At 51.2% G+C, this 19,571-nt stretch overlaps 1 protein-coding gene across 2 annotated transcripts; it reads left to right on the top strand.

Moving 5' to 3' along the window:
• The first annotated feature begins 1,168 nt into the window (after positions 1 to 1,168).
• Positions 1,169 to 12,941, top strand: SELPLG (selectin P ligand). 2 transcript variants are annotated; one of them, XM_030821322.1, is made up of 3 exons: positions 1,169 to 1,388; positions 10,832 to 11,586; positions 11,647 to 12,941. In XM_030821322.1, the coding sequence occupies exons 2-3, from the start codon at positions 10,837 to 10,839 to the stop codon at positions 12,133 to 12,135; spliced, it is 1,239 nt and encodes a 412-aa protein (XP_030677182.1). In that variant the 5' UTR covers positions 1,169 to 1,388; positions 10,832 to 10,836; the 3' UTR covers positions 12,136 to 12,941. The 2 variants fall into 2 exon arrangements, with proteins under 2 accessions (XP_030677182.1, XP_012365473.2); XM_012510019.2 differs by having other exon boundaries at positions 10,832 to 12,941.
• Positions 12,942 to 19,571: the final 6,630 nt, after the last annotated feature.

The raw sequence follows: 19,571 nt of genomic DNA, 5'->3' as shown, positions 1-19,571 counted from the left end.
AGAAACCCCATCTCTACTAAAAATACAAAATTAGCCAGGGTGGGGGCATATGCCTGTAATCCCAGCTACTCAGGAGGCTGAGGCAGAAGAATCACTTGAACCTGGGAGGCGGAGGTTGTGGTGAGCCGAGATTGTGCCATTGCACTCCAGCCTGGGCAAAAAAAGAGTGAAACTCCATCTCAAAAAAAAAGAAAACAAACAAGCAAAAAAAAAAAAAAAAAAAACAAAAAAAAACCTTGTGCAAGGCAAGATATGAATATCTTCCTGTGCATGTCCTGAGCCCTTGCCTGGTGCAAAGCCGCAGGGCAGACCCTAGGAGACCCCCTCCCTTCCAGAAGTGTCTGGGTATTCTCGGGCCTCCCAGCCTTTGCCTCTGCTGTGCTCTCTGCCTGGGATGCCCACCTGGCTTGTCATCTCAAGTGCCACTTCTTGGAAGCTCCTCCTGTTAACCTCCCTCCCCAACCCAGGGTGGAAGGAGAGGCCCCTCCCTTGCTCACCGCAGAATGGCACTCACTGCGCTGTGTCATTGTGGCATGATGTTCCATCGACTTGTTTACTCGCCAGCCTCCGCAGTGGATGGAGGGCTACCAGAGGGCCACAGCCCAGAATTGCTGGCCTTTGGACCTCAGGGCATGCAGTCCGGATTGCCAGAGTTGGTCAAATGAACAAATTTAGGATGAAGAAATAAGATAAGCAGGGCTTGCCCTTGTGGAAGCTGTAGTCCAGCTCCCTAGAGAGACGCTTGGTTGCAGCTGAAAGGGCCTGTGCGGTGCATCTAGAGACAGTGTTTTGAGTCCTGCAAGAAGAAATACACCATATTTACAAACCCTTTGAAGCTTCATATTTTGTGTTTTTTACTCCTCGACCACCTCCCATCCCTCCCCACCCCCTGCCAATCTTGGGCAAGAAGTGAGACCATTCTCCTTTTTATCTGGTCACTCCTGCGCTTCAGGGGGCTCCCTCTGGCCCTGACTGTCCATTGCTGCTGAAGTAATGCTGTGGCCTTTCTCAGTTTGGGCCCCACCCAGAACCGAAGAACTTCTCCCCAGAAAGCTTCTACTTGGTTCTTAGTGTTTTCACAGTTATGGGAACCCAAGAAAAATGTCAGACCTAGGAGGTGCCCCACTACCCACCCCATCTTTATCAATGTTGTCACCAAAGCTGTCACAAACGAAGGGGTGTGGGCTGTCACATGGCCCTGCCTAAGTAACCACATTCTCGCTTCCTCCTTCCACACACAGCTATTGGGGGTTGCTCGGATCCGGGACTGCCACAGGGGGTGCCACAGCAGTGCCTGGCAGCGTTGGCTGGGACCTTGTCACTAAAGCAGAGAAGCCACTTCTTCTGGGCCCACGAGGCAGCTGTCCCATGCTCTGCTGAGCACGGTGGTAAGTGCTGGCTTGCAAAACCACAAGGAGTGGCTGGAGGTCCCCATGGCCCAGGGGCCTGCCTTATAGCTGTTGGCAGGCCTGGGCAGGACCGCCAGGCCCTTCTTGAGCTGCAGCCCCTGGGGAGGGCAAACTGAGGCCCCTCCGACTCAAGACTAAAGTCTTTCTGGAGTCTGTGGCCTTATTCTGTGACTCTTCTGAATCCTGCTCCTGCCAACTTTTTTTTTCCTTCTTTTTTTTTGAGATAAGGTCTTACTCTGTCACCCAGGCTGGAGTGCAGTGGCACAATCATGGCTCACTGCAGCCTTAAACTCCTGGGCACAAGTGATCCTCCCACCTCAGCCTCCTGAGTAGCTGGGACTGCAGGCACACATCGCCGCATGCAGCTAATATTTTTACCTTTCCTAGAGATGGGGTCTCACTTTGATGCCCAGGCTGGTCTCAAACTCCTGGCCTCAAGCCTCTTGCCTTGGCCTCCCAAAGTGCTGAAATTACAGGTGTGACCCACCAGCCCCAGCCTCCCATTAACTTACTTCCCTCCCTGGCCAGTTTGCCTGCAGCTTCTGGCTTGGGGGCATTCTGATTTTGAAAATCAGAGAAACCATGAGTGTTTCCCTAGAAATGATCTTGCCCTCTCCTTTCCTGGATGGGAAATTGAGGTCGGGAGAGGTGAAGGGATTTGTTTAGGGGCAGAGCTGAGATTAGGTCTGGAAGACTCCAGAAAGTAGAGGGAGAGCAGGATTTGTCCTGAAGCCGCATATGTTATGGACGCATAAAAAAGTTGTTTTCAGAGAAAGATGCATTCTTCCCATTTTTATAAGACTGAGAAAATGACACTTGTCTGTGGCAAACTATTAAAATATTAGAATTAGGATACTATTGTTAGCAAGAGGGAAAACAATAATAATAATAATAATTAGAATATTTGGCTGGGTGCAGTGGCTCATACCTGTAATCCCAGCCCTTTGGGAGGTCAAGGCAGGTGGATGGCCAGAGCTCAGGAGTTCGAGACCAACCTGGGCAACATGGTGAAACCTCGTCTCTACCGAAAATACAAAAACTTAGCTAGGCGTAGTGGTGCATGCCTGTGGTCTCAGCTACTTGGGAGGCTGAGGTGGGAGGATCATTTGAACCTGGGAGGGGGAGGTCTCAGTGAGCCGAGATTGTGCCACTGCACTCCAACCTGGGTGGCAGAGTGAGACCCCGTCTCAAAAAAAAAAAAAAAAAAATTAGAATACTCTTATTAGTTTGTATTTGAGATACTTTCAGGACACTAAAAGGAAATGGCGGGGGCCTGTTGTGCCCTGCTGTACACACATTCTCACACACACACACACACACACACTTACTCACACACACCCCATATTGTCGATATCTGGGCTTCTGTTGCCTAGAATTCTCTTCCTCTTTCCTCTTTCTTCTGTTTTCCTTTTTTTCCATCTCTGACTTTGAGGCCCCCAGAGCCAGGCCCCCCAGTGGGCTGGGGCCTCAGAAGGTGTCTCCCAGGCCCTCAGACAGCCCCAGAGTCTCTTCCTCTGGCGTTACCTGGGGAGGCCGTGCCCTGGGTGGTTGATGCCTCCCTCAACAGGCTTGGCCAGCAGCCAGGGGAGTTAAACCTCAGAGAGCGGAAGGGCTGGGCTGCCAGGCTGGGCCCAGAGTGGGGCAATCAGAGGAGCTGGGGAATCAATCATCCGAGAACTTTGGAGGGCGGACAGTGCCCCTTTTACAGATGAGAAAACTGAGACTTGAAGGGGAGAAGCAGCTGCCTCTGGCAGCGTGGCTTCTGGCTGCAGGATGCCCGTGGAGTTCGTGGTGACCCTAGGCCTGTGTCTCGATCTCCTTTGCTGAACTTGAACAGGAAGATGGCAGTGGGGGCCAGTGGTCTAGAAGGAGATAAGATGGCTGGTGTGTGTGTGTTGAGGGCCTGTGTTTGTTAATCTGTCTGTCTACACGGGGGTGTTTAGAAAACTGTTTAAAGACAGTTGTTCAACTAACCAGACGTAGGTCTCATTGAATTCATTTGTGCCAAGTACCTTACTGCCTCTGGATCAGGCCAGCAAGTTTGGGTTCCAGCAGGTGTAACATGGTTCTTGGCGGGGTGGAGGGTGGGGAAGGGGGTGTAACAAAAAAATCTCAACTAACACTGTGGTTTGCAAGCCACCAAACATTAAACAGATATACAGCATATCTGTGCTATTAACATTTCGTGAGGAGGGCTGGTCACCGTGGCTCATGCCTGTAAATTCCAGCACCTTGGGAGGCTGAAGCAGGTGGATTGCTTGAGCCCAGGAGTTTGAGACCAACCTGGGCAACATGGTGAAAACCCATCTCTACAAAAAATTTAAAAGTAGCCGGGTCGGGTGGCACACACCTGTAGTCCTAGCTACTTGGGGGGATTGCTTGAGCCCAGGAGTTCAAGGCTGCAGTGAGCTATGATTGCACCACTGTACTCCAGCCTGGGGAACAGAGCAAGACCCTATCTCTAAAAGTAAATAAATAAATAACCCTTTCATGAGGGCAATGATAAGTGGGAAAAAATGTCTACAGAGGCTACCTGATGTGAGTTGAGGTAGATGATGGAAAGAGGTTGGAAAGCGTCAGCTGGCAAATGTGGTGTGAAAAGTCTGAAGACAGCACATGCTGTGCAGTTCTGTGCATGTTCCCCTGCCTCAGTCACATGTCCTCTTCTGCAGAGGCATTTAATGAGGCCCCTGGGGATGCCAGGAGACCCAGGAGAGCTCCTGCCCTCCAAAAACTTGTGGTCTCGTGGGGGTAGCAGAGCAGACAGCCACAGTGGCTGGGCAAGTGTTGCGAGAGGTGTGTGCCTGCCCATCGGCTAAATCCTGGGCCTGTGGCCTGATCAGCAAGACAGCTGTGGTTCCTCTCTTCTGGAAGTTTAGGAGTCAATGTGAATACATTTTTAGAAAGTAAATGAACAGCAGAAATGATTTAAACATGGGAGGTGACTAATCATGCCTGGGGCAATCCGGAAAGGCTTCTGGGAGGACTCAGCATTTCCCTGGCCCTCTTCAACCCACAACAACCCCATAAAAAGCGGGTGCTACCATTGTCCTTGTATTCCAGCTAAGGAACCCACAGCTCAGAGAGGTGAGGTGAGTTGCCCAAGGTCACACAGCTTCTAAGGGACAGAGCCGAGGATTGACCTGGTTTGATGTGACTCCCAGGGCATGGCAGGGCAGGGCAGGGCGGGGTCTGTCCTGTCTACCCAGACTTAGATCTGCTGCCTGTGCCTCAGTTATCTGGGGTCTTTCCTCCTCTTGGTGACTACTTGACCCAAACCCTGAGATGCTCAGTCTTTTGAATGTTAGCATTCCAAGATCCTGCCCGCTCTGACCCCCAGTTTCAGGATTCTCAGTGCAAAGTTCCTAGTAGTGTGGAGCCCCATGAGGATCTTTCCTGAGCAGCTCAGGGCAGCCACGAGGCGGGGTCTCTGGAGCTGGAGTCTGGGCCCCCTGCAGCCTGCTCCTCCACACAGCCTAGATGGGGGCCACGTGGGGTCTAGATAGGGCCTGGGCCAGAAGCAGCCTGGTTTTAGGGCAAAAGAGGCAAAACGAGCAGTCTCTGACCTACTCCATTAGGCAAGTGTTGAGACAAATAGGATGTGGTTACTGGAGACCCCTCTGTCGGAGCCCTGCCCTGGCCCCACTCCTGTGGGACTGTTTTTTTGCCTTCTGGGGAGAGGAGAGGTGGAAGATGGGGCCTGGGAGTGATCCCGCCGCTCTGGGCCTTGCTTGCTAATTGGTGTGATGGCACCGTTAGAGCCAGTGAACACAGGGGTGAGGAGGAATGAGGTCACCAGATAGTGAGAGGATGAAATCATCCCTCCATGGGAGGGGCTCCCACATATGTCATTTTTACTGTTGTATAATACATTTACTGTCGCAAATATTAAGGAGGTATTATGCTACCTGCCATACACAGTGAGAAAACTCAGCTCCTCCCCGTTCTACCTGTGCGGCCTCAGCTGAGAGAAGATCTCTCAGAGCCTCGGATTTTCTTTTCTTTCATTAAAAAAATATGTTTTTTTCTTAGAGACAGAGTCTTACTCTGTCACCCAGGCTGGAGTGCAGTGGTGTGCTCATAGCTCACTGCAGCCTTGACCTGGGCTCAAGCCATCCTCTGGCCTCAGCCTCCCGAGTAGCTGGGACTACAGGCATGCACCAGCACACCTGGCTAATTTTTAATTTTTTTGTAGAGATGGGAGTCTCACTATGTTGCCCAGGCTGGTCTTGAACCCCTGGCTTCAAGTCACCCTCCTGCCTTGGCCTCCCGAAGTGCTAGGAGTACAAGCTTGAGGCACCGTGCCTGGCTGAGCCTCAGATTTTCTTTCTGTTAGATGGGCTGATGTCTGCTCAGCTGTGGCCTGGCTCCAGGCTGCTGTGTCTTAAAGCCCATGGGATGGCAGGGACCAGGCTGGGGTGACCAACACCCCCCACCCCCAGTTTGCCTGGGAGTGAGGGGTTTCTGGGGTTGAGGGACTTTCAGCACTGACAGCAGGAACATGTAGGATAAGGTAGTTGCTTTAGACGGGCCCAGGAAAGGAGATCTGGGCTTTCCCAATGCACCAGGTTTTATCACAACAGGTACGGAGGTCTCTGCTTTCTCAAAGCCCAAATACCCATGGGGGAGGTAGAGAGGCCGCCATCTCCATACCCTCTGAGTCTGAGACCTCCATTTCCTCTGCTCCTCTGCCTGCAGCCCCGAAGAGAGTCCCCCCAGATAAAGTACCCCCCGCTGGAAGCCAGCGTTTGGGACCTTCCATACACTCATTCAATTTTCATGATGATTTTTTTTTTTTTTAGCAATATTGCCGGTTTTACAATGAGGAAACTGAGGCTTAGAGAGGGTGAAGTGACCTGCCCGAGTTTACACAGCCGCTAAGTGGGGGCAAATGTGGGATTCAGGCCCCAGCCTCTCCTCCACCCCAGCTGTCTCTGGGTGCAGGAGGCTGTGGCTGTAGGGGAGGGGTGGGTGACAGTGACAGCCTACCTGAAGAACTGGGCCCCAGCACCCTCCGTGTTTCTGTGTTATTCTCCCAGCCTCCAGGCTGCTGCAAGTCTGGCCCTGACTCACCAAGATGCCTCCCCCAACCCGGGAACCAGGGGGACCAGTCCTTGCAACTTTGCCCCCACCTTCTCTGCTTCCAGGAAGTGGCTGAGGGCTTTGCCTTCCAGGAACAGAGAACTGCCCAAGTGGGGGTTGGTGGCTGTGAGTGTGCTCATAAGTATGAAATATGTCTCTAGGCTAGTGGCTTCTTCCTGAAGTCCCTGCCTCCAGGAAAGTGGGGCGAAGGTTGGGCCGTAGATTACTCCCCCAGATAAGAACTCTACCCCAAAGAAACTCTGCTGCCCTGAAGGCAAATTGGGAGGCAAAAGTGTGTGTGTGTGTGTGTGTGTGTGTGTGTGTGTGTGTGTGTGTGTGTGTTACATTTATTAAGCACCTACCGTAAGCCTGGAACTTTTGTTTTGAGACAGGGTCTCGCTCTGTCGCCCAGGCTGGAGTGCGGTGGTACAATCTCGGCTCACTGCAGTCTCAACCTCCCAGGCTTAAGCGATCCTCCCGCATTAGCCTCCCCAGTAGCTGAGACTATAGGCGTGCGTCATCATGCCTGGCTAATTTTTCTGTTTAAAAATTTTTTATTTATTTTTGAGACAGGGTCTTGCTTTGTCACATAGGCTGGGGTGCAGTGGCACAATCACAGCTCACTGCAGCCTCGATCTCTCCAAGCTCAAGCAATTCTCCCATCTCAGCCTCCCGAGTAGCTGGGACTACAGGGGCACACCACCACTCCTGGCTAATTTTTTTGTATTTCGTAGAGACGAGAGATGGGGTTTCACCATGTTGCCCAGGCTGGTCTGGAACTCCTGAGCTGAAGCAATCCACCTGCCTTGGCCTCCCAAAGTCCTGGGATTACAGGAGTGAGCCACGGTGACTGGCCTAATTTTTCTATTTGTGTCGAGATGGGGATCTCACTATGTTGCCCGGGCTGGTCTTGAACTCATGGGCTCAAGTGATCTGCCCGCCTTGGCTTCCCAAAGTCCTGGGATTACAGGCATGAGCCACCATGCCCACCAGCCTGGAACTTTTGAATCTATCCCCTTGTTGCACCCTCTCAACAGCCCTATGAGATGGGCACGGTTTCTTACCTCCATTTTACAGATGGGGAAACTGAAGCTCAGGGAGGCAAGCATCTGTGTCAAGGTCATACAGCTTGTAAGGGACAGAGCTAGGACTTGAACATCCTTTTTGTCTGACCCCACATCTATGCTTTCAACCCTATGCCTTGCATGGCACCTGGTAAATACGTGGCAGGCCTTTCTGGGGGACATAGCTTTCAAGCTCCTCCTTTTTCTTACTCTGCCCTCCCTCTCCCACCCAAGTCCACAAGCCCAGCCTTTTGTCTCCTCAACTAGGTCAGGTCTCTCCTGATGGCTTCATGCCTTCCTGAACCTCACTGCGTTTCAATCTGATCTTGACCTCTCACCAGCTGTGTGTCTTTGGGCAAGTCACTTCACTTCTCTTAACCTCAGTGTCGTCCTTGGTAAAATGGGGATAATTGTGAGGGCCAGATGTCTCTGGTGCAAATATCGTAAAGTTTGGTTTAAGAAGGTATTATTTTTTTATTTTTTAGACAGAGTTTTGCTCTTGTCTCCCAGACTGGAGTGCAGTGGTGTGATCTTGGCTCACTGCAACCTCTGCCTCCCAGGTTCAAGCAATTCTCCTGCCTCTGCCTCCCAAATAGCTGGAATTACAGGGAGCACCACCATGCCCAGCTAATTTTTGATTTTTAAATAGAGACAGGGTTTCACCATGTTGGCCAGACTAGTCTTGAACTCCTGACATCAGGTGAGCCACCTGCCTTGGCTTCTCAAAGAGTTGGGATTACAGGCGTGAGCCACTGTGCCTGGCCTAAGAAATTATTTTAAGATGTGGGTTAGGTGTGGTGGCTCATGCCTGTAATCTCAGTGCTTTGAGAGGCCGAGGCAGGAGGATTGCTTGAGGCCAGGAGTTTGAGACCAGTCTGGACAACATAGCAAGACCCCGTCTCTACAAAAAAAAAATTAAAAATTAGCCGGATGTGGTGGCATGTGCATGTAGTCCCTACTACTCAGGAGGCTGAGGTGAGAGGATCACTTGAGCCTAGGAGGTCGAGGCTGCAGGGAGCTATAATTGCACTACTGCACTCCAGACTGGGCGAAAAAGCGAGACGCTGTCTCTAAAATAAGTAAGTCAATAAATAGATGGAAATAAATTAGTTTAAGATGTGATCAGATTTGCATATTTGAAACCAACATAGGCCTGGCGCGGTGGCCCACGCCCTGTAATCCCAGCACTTTGGGAGGCTGAGGTGGGCAGATCGCTTGAGGTCAGGAGTTTGAGACCAGCCTGACCAACATGGCAAAACCCTGTCTCTACTAAAAATACAAAAATTAGCTGGGCATAGTTGTGTGTGCCTGTAGTCCCAGCTACTTGGGAGGCTGAGGAAGGAGAATTGCTTGAACCCGGGAGGCGGAGGTTGCAGTGAGCCGAGGTCATGACACTGCACTCCATCCTGGGCAACAGAGCGAGACTCTGTCTCGGAAAAAAAAAAAAAAAAAAAAAAAAAAAAAAAGAAAAGAAACCAACATAATTCTAACTAACATATGAGATCAGATTGAACCTGGAAGGTGAGGGTCCCGTGAGTGAGTTATAGTCACCCGAGGAATGATGAGCAACTGTTCTTTCCTCCAAATCATGTGAATGAAGTACAAAGGAAGAGACTGGAAATTGTCCAGGTGCTATTCTTGAATGCCCACTCTGCATCAGACACTATTCTAAGGGTTGTGTGCTGCTGAAGGGTGTTATGTCCAGGGAATGCAGGAATATCTGAATCCTGCCCCAGAACATGGCTGTCACTCACCATAGGATTCTCAGCACAGAATTTTCAATTCTGTAAACACCAGCCGGTGCCAAGGAGAGCATTGAGGGGAGAGAAAGAAAACAAGAAAGCGCAGGTGTTCACAATGCCAAGAAGAAAGATCAATGAGATGACCAAACAAGAGGCGCTGTCTTTTCTGGCTACTTAGTAGGGAGGACAATGTAGAGTATCTGAATAGACAGTGGTCCTACCCACAGGCACACTCAGTGACTATAAGCTTCCTGAGAGCAGGGGTGTTCTGAAGAGATTTGAGTTTTCTCCTGGCCATGGAGAGTGTAATTAAGTAGCCCTGGGCCCTTGAAGACTTACAGTGCAGGTTGACTGAAAGAACTGAATCAACCTTTGCTGAGAGGTTGTCATGCAAACGAAGTGCTAAGGGTCTTGCATGCATCCCTTCATTTTATCCTCACAACAGGCTGTGAAGTAGGCACCGTCATCCCTGTTGTGCATTGTGCAGGCGAGAACACCACCAAAGCAAATGGGACCAAGCCAAGTCATTGAGAAGGAATGAGATAAACTGAGACTCTGAGGGCTGGCAAGGGCTACGGAGGGTGGAAGCAAGATAGGAGAAGGAGGAAGACAGACATATAGAGGTGGCATGGCAGTGGGCAGGGAGAGCGGGCAGCAGGCAGAATCAGACTCCAAGAGGCCTCAAAGGTCCAATAAGCAGCTGTATCTGGGAGGTCTGTGGTTTCCAAACTCTTCTGCTTATGGACTTCATAACTGGTCAATTAATCTATTTATGAATTCTGTGCAGGTACTACTTTATTCTTATGATAGATTATAAATAATATAATACTTGAAATTAAGAAGGAGTGACATGAGGCCAGGTGCAGTGGCTCATGCCTGTAATCCCAGAACCGTGGAAGGCCAAGGTGGGCGGATAACTCGAGGCCAGTAGTTTGAGACCAGCCTGGCCAATATGGTGAAACCCCGTCTCTACTAAAAATACACAAATTAGCTGGGCATGGTGGTGCATGCCTGTAATCCCAGCTTCTCAGGAGGCTGAGGCAGGAGATTCACTTGAACCCAGGAGGTGGAGGTTGCAGTGAGCTGAGATAGCGCCACTGTACTCCAGCCTGGGTGACAGAGCAAGACTCCATCTAAAAAAAAAAAAAAAAAAAAAAAAAAGAGTGACATGAAAAGTTAATAGAACTAGAAGCAGAGGCACTAATTCTTTCTACACCCCAATGGATTGTCCTGTCCACAAATAAAGTGGCTTAATCAAAATGGAGAGGGAGGCAAATCAATTTCTATGCACCATCTAGAAGAAGTTAAAGGGCCCTCCTGGATGGCTTTATTCATGTTGATTAGTAATAATAATAACTGCTACTGGCTGAGGGTCTTCTCCATCCCAGGCATGTCAGGGATGCTTAAGTCCCCAGTCCCTGCTCCAGACCAGATATGCTTCCAGCTGTGGCAGTAGAGGGTGGTGGTCTAGGGTGCTTGCTAAGCCCGAGGGTGAAGCTGTCTTGACATCCCTCCGCCTGTTGTCTCCCCCCAGGTGCCATGCCTCTGCAACTCCTCCTGCTGCTGATCCTACTGGGCCCTGGCAGCAGCTTGCAGCTGTGGGACACCTGGGCAGATGAAGCCGAGAAAGCCTTGGGTCCCCTGCTTGCCCGGGACCGGAGACAGGCCACCGACTATGAGTACCTGGATTATGATTCCCTGCCAGAAACGGAGCCTCCAGAAACACTGAGCAATAGCATTGACACCGCTCCTCTGACTGGGCCTGCAACCCCTGAGTCTACCACTGTGGAGCCTGCTGCAAGGCGTTCTACTGGCCTGGATGCAGGAGGGGCAGTCACAGAGCTGACCACGGAGCTGGCCAACATGGGGAACCTGTCCACGGATTCGGCAGCTATGGAGGTACAGACCACTCAACCAGCAGCCACAGAGGCACAGACCACTCAACCAGTGGCCATGGAGGCACAGACCACTCCACTGGCAGCCACAGAGGCACAGACAACTCGACTGGTGGCCACGGAGGCACAGACCACTCCACTGGCAGCCACAGAGGCACAGACAACTCGACTGGTGGCCACGGAGGCACAGACCACTCCACTGGCCGCCACAGAGGCACAGACCACTCCACCAGCAGCCACGGAGGCACAGACCACTCAACCCACAGCCACGGAGGCACAGCCCACTGCATCAGCAGCCACGGAGGCACAGACCACTCAACCAGCAGCCATGGAGGCACAGACCACACAACACACAGCCACAGAGGCACAGACCACTGCACCAGCAGCCATGGAGGCACAGACCACTCCTCTGGCAATCACAGAGGCACAGACCTCTCAACCCACAGCCACGGAGGCACAGACCACTCCACTGGCAGCCATGGAGGCCCTGTCCACAGAACCCAATGCCACAAAGGCCCTGTCCATGGAACCTACTACCAAAAGGGGTCTGTTCATACCCTTTTTTGTGTCCTCTGTTACTCATAAGGGCATTCCCATGGCAGCCAGCAATTTGTCCATCAACCACCCAGTGGGGCCCCCAGACCACATCTCTGTAAAGCAGTGCCTGCTGGCCATCCTAATCTTGGCACTGGTGGCCACTATCTTCTTCGTGTGCACTGTGGTGCTGGCAGTCCGCCTCTCCCGCAAGGGCCACATGTACCCCGTGCGTAATTACTCCCCCACCGAGATGGTCTGCATCTCATCCCTGTTGCCTGATGGGGGTGAGGGGCCCTCCGCCACAGCCAATGGGGGCCTGCCCAAGGCCAAGAGCCAGGGCCTGACGCCAGAGCCCAGGGAGGACCGTGAGGGGGATGACCTCACCCTGCACAGCTTCCTCCCTTAGCTCCCTCTGCCATCTGTTTTGGCAAGACCCCACCTCCACGGTCTCTCCTAGGCCACCCCTGAGTGCCCAGACCTCATTCCACAGCTCTGGGCTTCCTCGGAGACCCCTGGGGATGGGGAGCTTCAGGGAAGGAACTCTGGCCACCCAAACAGGACAAGAGCAGCCTGGGGCCAAGCAGACTGGCAAGTGGAGCCACCTCTTTCCTCCCTCCTTGGATGAAGCCCAGCCACATCCCAGCCACATTTCAGCCAAGGTCCAGGGCAGGAGGCCATTTACTTGAGACAGATTCTCTCCTTTTTCCTGTCCCCCATCTTCACTGGGTTTCAGCATCTCCCATGGCTCTCCCCGCTTCTCCTGGTCACTGGAGTCTCCTCCCCACTTACCCAAGGAAGATGGAGTTCCCCCACCCCACACGCACTGCCATTGTTTTCTGGTTGCCATGGTCACCAAACAGGAAGTGGACATTCTAAGGGAGGAGTACTGGAGAGTGACGGACTCCTGAGGCCGTTTCCTGCTGCTCCTCCGACTTGGGGCAGCTTGGGTCTTCTTGGGCACCTCTCTGGGAAAACCCACGGTGAGGCTCAGCCTGTGAGGGCTGGGATGGGTTTCGCGGGCCCAAGGGCAGACCTCTCTTTGGGACTGTGTGGTCCAAGGAGCTTCCATCTAGTGACAAGTGACCCCCAGCCGTCCTCTCTTGCCTTCCCCTGTGGCCACTTTCCAGGGTGGGCTCTGTCTTGTTCACTGCAGTATCCCAACTGCAGGCCCAGAGCAGGCAATAAATGTGTGATGGACAAACGATAGCGGAATCCTTCAAGGTTTCAAGGCTGTCTCCTTCAGGCAGCCTTCCCGGAATTCTCCAGCCCTCAGTGCAGGATGGGGGCTGGTCCTCAGCTGTCTGCCCTCAGCCCCTGGCCCCCCAGGAAGCCTCTTTCATGGGCTGTTAGGTTGACTTCAGTTTTGCCTCTTGGACAACAGGGGGTCTTGTACATCCTTGGGTGACCAGGAAAAGTTCAGGCTGTGGGGGGCCAAAGGGAGGGTTGCCCCTTCCCCACCAGTGACCACTGTATTCCACTTCCTCCATTACCCAGTTTTGGCCCACAGAATTTGGTCCCCCCCAAACCTCAGACCAACATCCCTCTAAACATCAATCTATCCTCCTGTTAAAGAAAAAAAAATGGGGCTGGGAGCGGTGGCTCATGCCTGTAATCCCAGCACTTTGGGAGGCCAAGGTGGGTACATCACCCGAGGTCAGGAGTTCAAAACCAGCCTGGCCAACATGGTGAAACCCTGTCTCTACTAAAAATGCAAAAATTAGTCGGGTGTGGTGGCATGTGCCTGTAGTCCCAGCTTCTCAGGAAGCTGAGAATTGCTTGAACCCGGGAGGCAGAGGGAGGCTGCAGTGAGCTGAGATCACGCTACTGCACTCCAGCCTGGGTGACAGAGTAAGACTCCGTCTCAAAAAAAAAAAAAAAAGATTCAATGACACTTGTTAAAGCATGGTAAGGAAGACTTTGTTGAAGGGGAGGGGGACTCTCTCTATCACTGCAGGGACTGCAGCTATGGGATTTTGCAGTGGGGGCATTTGGGCTCAACTATGAGTACAGCAGGGGCAAGTGGGAACTGATAGCCAAGGAGCAGGGTTGGATATCTGCGGTTGGAAAATTACCAAGAGGAAACATCAGGGGAAGGGGAATTCTGGCTAAACTGACTGTTGGGGATGGGTTCTCGGTCATTTTCTACACTGACCTAACAGGATTCATCCTGGAGGCAGGCCAGGGTGCTCAGACATCCCGGGGGGATGGTGGCAGATGAGGAACATGATCAGATATAGGAGGTGATCAGATATGGGAGGTGATCAGATATGGGAGGTGATCAGATATGGAGTGGTGGGGGGAGGGTTGTTGCTAAGCTGACTTAGCAGAGTTCTTGTTAGAACTGGATTTTATTTATTTATTCATTTTGAGATGGAGTTTCGCTCTTGTTGCCCGGGCTGAAGTGCAATGGCGCGATCTGGCTCACTGCAACCTTCGCCTCCTGAGCTCAAGCGATTCTCCTGCCTCAGCCTCCTGGGTAGCTGGGATTACAGGCATGTGCCACCATGCCCAGCTAATTTTGTATTTTTAGTAGAGATGGTGTTTCACTATGTTGGTCAGGCTGGTCTCGAACTCCCGACCTCAGGTGATCCACCCACCTTGGCCTCCCAAAGTGCTGGGATTACAGGTGTGAGCCACCACGCCTGGCCCAGAACTGGATTTTACAAGGAAGTGCACAGATGGGCTTAGGAGAGGACTCAGGGGCCTGACTGATTAAAGCTTGGCCAAGCACAGAATCTTTCCCACTCTCCAGAAGCTCACCCTGACCTCTCCTTTTCTCTCAGGCCCTGTCTCTCATTAACAGCCAGTAGCTTATTGGTGAGCCTAGATGCAGCCTGCAACCTTTTGTACAACTCATGGAAGCACACTGATTTGCTGTCAAATGGTGGAGAAGTTCAAGCTGACAAACTTTTTCTTAAAGGACCAGACAGTGAATATTGTAGGCTTTAGCTGTTGCAACACCATAGCCTCCGTTGCAACAACTCAACTCTGTCCTTGTAGTACAAAAGCAGCCACTGACAATATGTCCATAAATGAATGCGCATGGGTGTGTTCTAATAAAACTTTATTTACAAACGGGAGCAGGCTTATTTCAGCTCCGTCAGTTTGCCGACGTCTGATTTTAAGCATAGGGTGACCAGTCGTCCCTGTTTGCCCGGGACTTTCTTGATTTTAGCACTGAAAGTCCCATATTCTGTGAAACTCAGCCCCAGTAAACCAGGTTGGCCCTGCTATTTAAGCAACATTTGCATTATCCCATTCAAAACCCACACTACCTTGTGAGGGTCAGGTCACCGCCCAGTGGATTCGCCTTGCCTGCTGCCTAGACAGAGCCGATTTATCAAGACAGGGGAATTGCAATGGAGACAGAGTAATTCATGCAGAGCAGGCTGTACAGGAGAAGGGAGTTTTATTATTACTCAAATCAATCTACCCAAGCATGCGGGGATCGGAGTTTTTAACGACAATTTGGCTGGTAAGGGCTTGGGAAGTGGGGAGTGCTGATTGGTCAGGTTGGAGATGGAGTCATAGGGGGTCCCAGTGAGGTTTTCTTCATGTCTTCTGTTCCTGGCTGCGATGGCAGAACTGGTTGAGCCAGAATACCGGCATGGGTAGTGTCAACTGATCCATCCAGTGCAGGGTCTGCAAAATATCTCACGCAGTGATCTTAGGTTTTACAATACTGATGTTATCCCCAGGAGCAATTTGGGGAGGCTTAGACTCTTGGAGCCAGAGGCTGCATGACCCCTAAACCATAATTTCTAATCTTGTAGCTAATTTGTTAGTCCTGCAAAGGCAGACCGGTCCCCAGGCAAGAAGGGGGTCTTTTCAGGGGGAAGGGATATTATTAATTTTGTTTCAAAGTCAAAACATGAACAAGGACAGCTTAAAGGCTAGAAGCAAGATGGAGTCTGTTCAGTCTGGTCTCTTTCACTGTCATAATTTCCTCAGTTACAATTGTTGCAAAGGCAGTTTCAGTCAGATTAGAAAACCAGGATTTGGAGAGTTCTTGGTCTTCTGCTCCCAAATACCTTCCAGTCATATCCATATATAGAGAAAGAAGCTGCCGCTTAAAACAGACTCTGTTCTACCTTCTGGGAGAGGAATAAAAGTCATCTCAGGGGATAATCTTTATTTTTCTTCTTGAAAAATACCTCCGGCTGGGTGTGGTGGTTCACGCCTGTAATCCCAGAACTTTGGGAGGCCGAGGCAGGAGGATGGCTTGAGCTCAGGAGTTTGAGACCAGCCTGGGCAATGTGGTGAAACCCCATCTCTTCAAAAAAATACAAAAATTAGCCAGGTGCAGTGATGTGTGCCGGTAGTCCCAGCTACTCAGGGGGCTGAAGTGGGAGAATCACCTGAGCCTGGGAGGTGGAGGTTGCAGTGAGCCAAGATCGTGCCATTGTACTCCAGCCTTGGCAACAGCAGTGAGAAGCTGTCTCAAAAAAAAAAAAAAAAAAAAAAAAAAAAAAAAAAGAAAGAAAAGAAAAAAGAAAAAAAAGAAAAGGAAAAGGAAAAAGAAAAAAAATACCTTCAATGTCCTCTTTGGAAGTGAAGGACTTCTTTCCCTGCCCCCAATGGTTTAGCCTGGAAAAGGGGAGTTCACAGAGAAGGGTGGGTCTGGCAGGAGTTGGCTGCAGCTTGGGAGAGAGGGGTTGGAGGAAAGAGACAAGGGAAAGGTAGGAAAGAGCTGTCAGGGGGAAGGGCCATGGGACACCATCGGGGAGGAGTGGGGATAGGGCCAACACATACTGGAAATGCAGTGTCTGTCTCCTCCCCTGAAATTCTAGAAGGATCAAATCTGATACACACAGGCAGGTGTGTTCAAAGTGTCCTGGGGGTGCTGATGGAAGAAGGTGGGAGTGTCTGCCATGAGCTGGGTCAGTTAACACCTGGGGTTGGCAGGCTGGTGGGTCAGGAGAGACTGAGTCTACCTCCCCTTTGGGAGGGATCAGAAAAATCAGAGAAGGGGAGCTGAAGGCTCCACAGCAGGGGGCTGTGGACTCAGGCTGAAGGACCTCTGAGTTGTTCCCCAGGGATCTTATCACCTCGTCTTCCTGGGAGGTTTCCCCTATTCCCTGACAGCTCCTGAGGATGCTGTGTAACCACAGCTTTCCATTTGCGTTGGAAGAGGGCCACCTTCCCTTTACACTTTTCTCTCTCTCCAAGGTGTGGGATTTCATTCAGGGTGGGCGAAGCCGGGTGCTTGAAGCGGCCACCAGGGGGCGCCAGCCGCCAGCTCTTAGAGCAGGTGGAAGCCTGCGTTTCCCTTGGGCCAGACTTAGAGATCATTTAGCCAGGAAGGAGCCCCAAAGCCAGTGGCGTGCTGTTAAGTGTTTAACAACTGGCTTCCAATGGGAAAAAGGCCTGATTTGTAGCATTTGCCAATGTCTTCCATGTAAATACTCCCATAGCCGATTTTGAGCTACCAAACCATCATATAGTCGATGATACAATAGATGTTAGTGACAAGAGCAACGATCATCGAATAATGTAGTACAATTAGTAGAAATTGGTGAGTTTTGAGTATTGATGACCTCGGCTTTTAATATAATAGAATTTAATTGATTTAACAACTGACACAAAATTCTGAAAATTTTGTTGATTAGCTCTCACAGGCAGATATAGTCTGGCTCCTGCACACCCCTGTGCCCTCCCCTCCTGCCTGGGCCTCCCATGCCCCTGAGGACAGCCAGCCTGAATCACCCCACTCATCCATTCAGCAAACACATCCTGAACACACACACAGCTGCAATATCCCCTTGAATCCCCTCAAACAGCTCTCACAGAAGGTTCTAGTATTCTCCCCATTTTACAGAAGATGAAACTGAGGTTGAGAGCTAGGTGAAGTCGCCTGCCCCAGCTCATGAAGAGGATCTGAGATTGGAACCCGACCTGAAAGCCAGGATCTTACCACTGTCTCACGCTGTCCTTGAGATCACAGTGGGGTTCTGGGGGAATCCCACGCCCCAAAGCCTCAGCCCTGCTGACCTGCCCTGGCGCCTGGAAGTCCCCCATTAGTCACCCTTTGTGGCTCCTGGCTGCTGAGAGAAGACGCTGTTCCTTGGGAGGGTAACCAAGTACAGCGCAGCCCTCTCATTGCAGAGAACACAACACAGCAGAGCTGGGGCCTAGGACTAAGAGGGATGGCTGGGCACAAGCAGCTGGCCTTTACTAAGCACTTACTGCATACCTAGTGCCTTGTCAAACAGTTTGTCTGCATTATCTCATTTAGGACTCAACCCCATAATGTGGGTGCAATGATTGTTCCATTTTCTTGCCAGGGAAACCGAGGTTCAGAAAGCTGAACCACTTGCTCCAGCAGGTTGCATGGTTAGGAAACCACACTGTGCTGACTTCAGCTCTGCCAGCAGGGAAGGAAGGAGGGTAGACAGGAAATGGGGGGCGGGGGATGATGGGCTTAGTTTGTTCCAGGTCCCTTGTCTCTTACAGGCTGGGGCTGCCACCCTGGGGGTGGTTCATCCAGCAGCTGATCTGGCAGGGGCTCCTCAAATTCTTTCCCCAGATCTCATCCCTCTTTGCCATTCAATCAAGCCACCGATTACTATGGAATGTGCCAGGCACTGTGAGAGGACCTGGGATGCCATGTGAGTAGGACAGGCCTGTAATCCCAGAACTGTGGAAGGCCAAGGTGGGCGGATAACTTGAGTCCAGGAGTTCGAGACCCCTTTGGGGCTCATGGTCTAGAGGGGGACAGATTGATCAAATAATCATCCAGGAAAAAATCAGATTATGGCTGGGCCCTGGGCCCAGAGGAGAGATGCTGAGAGCAATGGGGCCAGAGCTGGGGGCGTGGGTCAGGAAAATCATGGTTGAAACTTGAAGGACACAGAGTTATTGACTTGGGAGGGAAGGGATAGAGGGAAGAAAGTTCCAGGCAGTGGGAACAACATGGGCACAGGAGTTTGCACTAGGGGAGCAGACAAGGTGGGGGCAGCTGGAAGGAGCCAGGGTGGCTGCATGGAGGAGGAAGAGGCTGTGTGAGGATGAGGAGAAGCTGGACTAGAGCAGGGTGCAAAGAAATTGTGGAATCGAGAGATAATTGGGAAGAAAAGGGTAGGAGTTGCTGATGGGTTGGAAGTGAGGAAGAAGGAGGTTGAAATCTCAGGTTTCTGACTTGGGCAGCTGTCCTGATGGGGGTGCCACGGGGTGGCTGGGAAAGCCATGGAAGGAGGATGCAGGGCTGGTGGTGAGAGGAGCATCCTGAGCTGGGGTTCAGCCAAGTCGAGTCTCAGGGCCTGCTCAGCCTCCAGGTGGAGGTTCCAGGAAAGCTGTTGCAAAAGATACTTGAGGTCATTAGCCATCAGGGAAATGCAAGTTAAAGCCACAGTCAGATGCCCCTTCACACCCTCCAGCAGGACTAGAATTAGAAAGACTGACAACACCCAGTGCTGGTGAGGATGCAGAGAAGCTAGAACACTCACATGTTGCTGGTGGGAATGCAAAATGATACAGCCACTTTGGAAACCAGTTGGGCAGTTTCTTATAAAGTTAGACGTGTACTCACCATGTACGCCCCATCCAAGCTAGAAATCCCACTCTTAGATATTTCCCCAAGAGAATGAAAACAGATGTTCATAGAAAGACTGGTACAAATGTGTACAGCAGCTTTGTTCATAAGATCCCCAAACTGAAAACAACCCAAATATCTATCAGCTGGTGAACGGATAAACTGTGGTCCATCCATGCAAGGAAATATTACTCTGAATAAACAGGAGTGTTGCACTGATTCACATGCCAATATGGACGAATCTCGAAGACACCATGCTGACTGAAAGAAGCTAGACACAAAAGGCTATATTTTTTTTCTTTTTAGAGACA

This window comes from Nomascus leucogenys, chromosome 10 (assembly GCF_006542625.1).
Source record: "Nomascus leucogenys isolate Asia chromosome 10, Asia_NLE_v1, whole genome shotgun sequence".
Taxonomy (NCBI): Eukaryota; Metazoa; Chordata; class Mammalia; order Primates; family Hylobatidae; genus Nomascus; species Nomascus leucogenys.
This window is presented reverse-complemented; position numbering and strand designations above follow the sequence as displayed.

What these genes read in the sequence shown, in the direction of transcription:
- SELPLG (XM_012510019.2), top strand. Translation starts at nt 10,837, where the DNA reads ATGCCTCTGCAACTCCTCCTGCTGCTGATCCTACTGGGCCCTGGCAGC.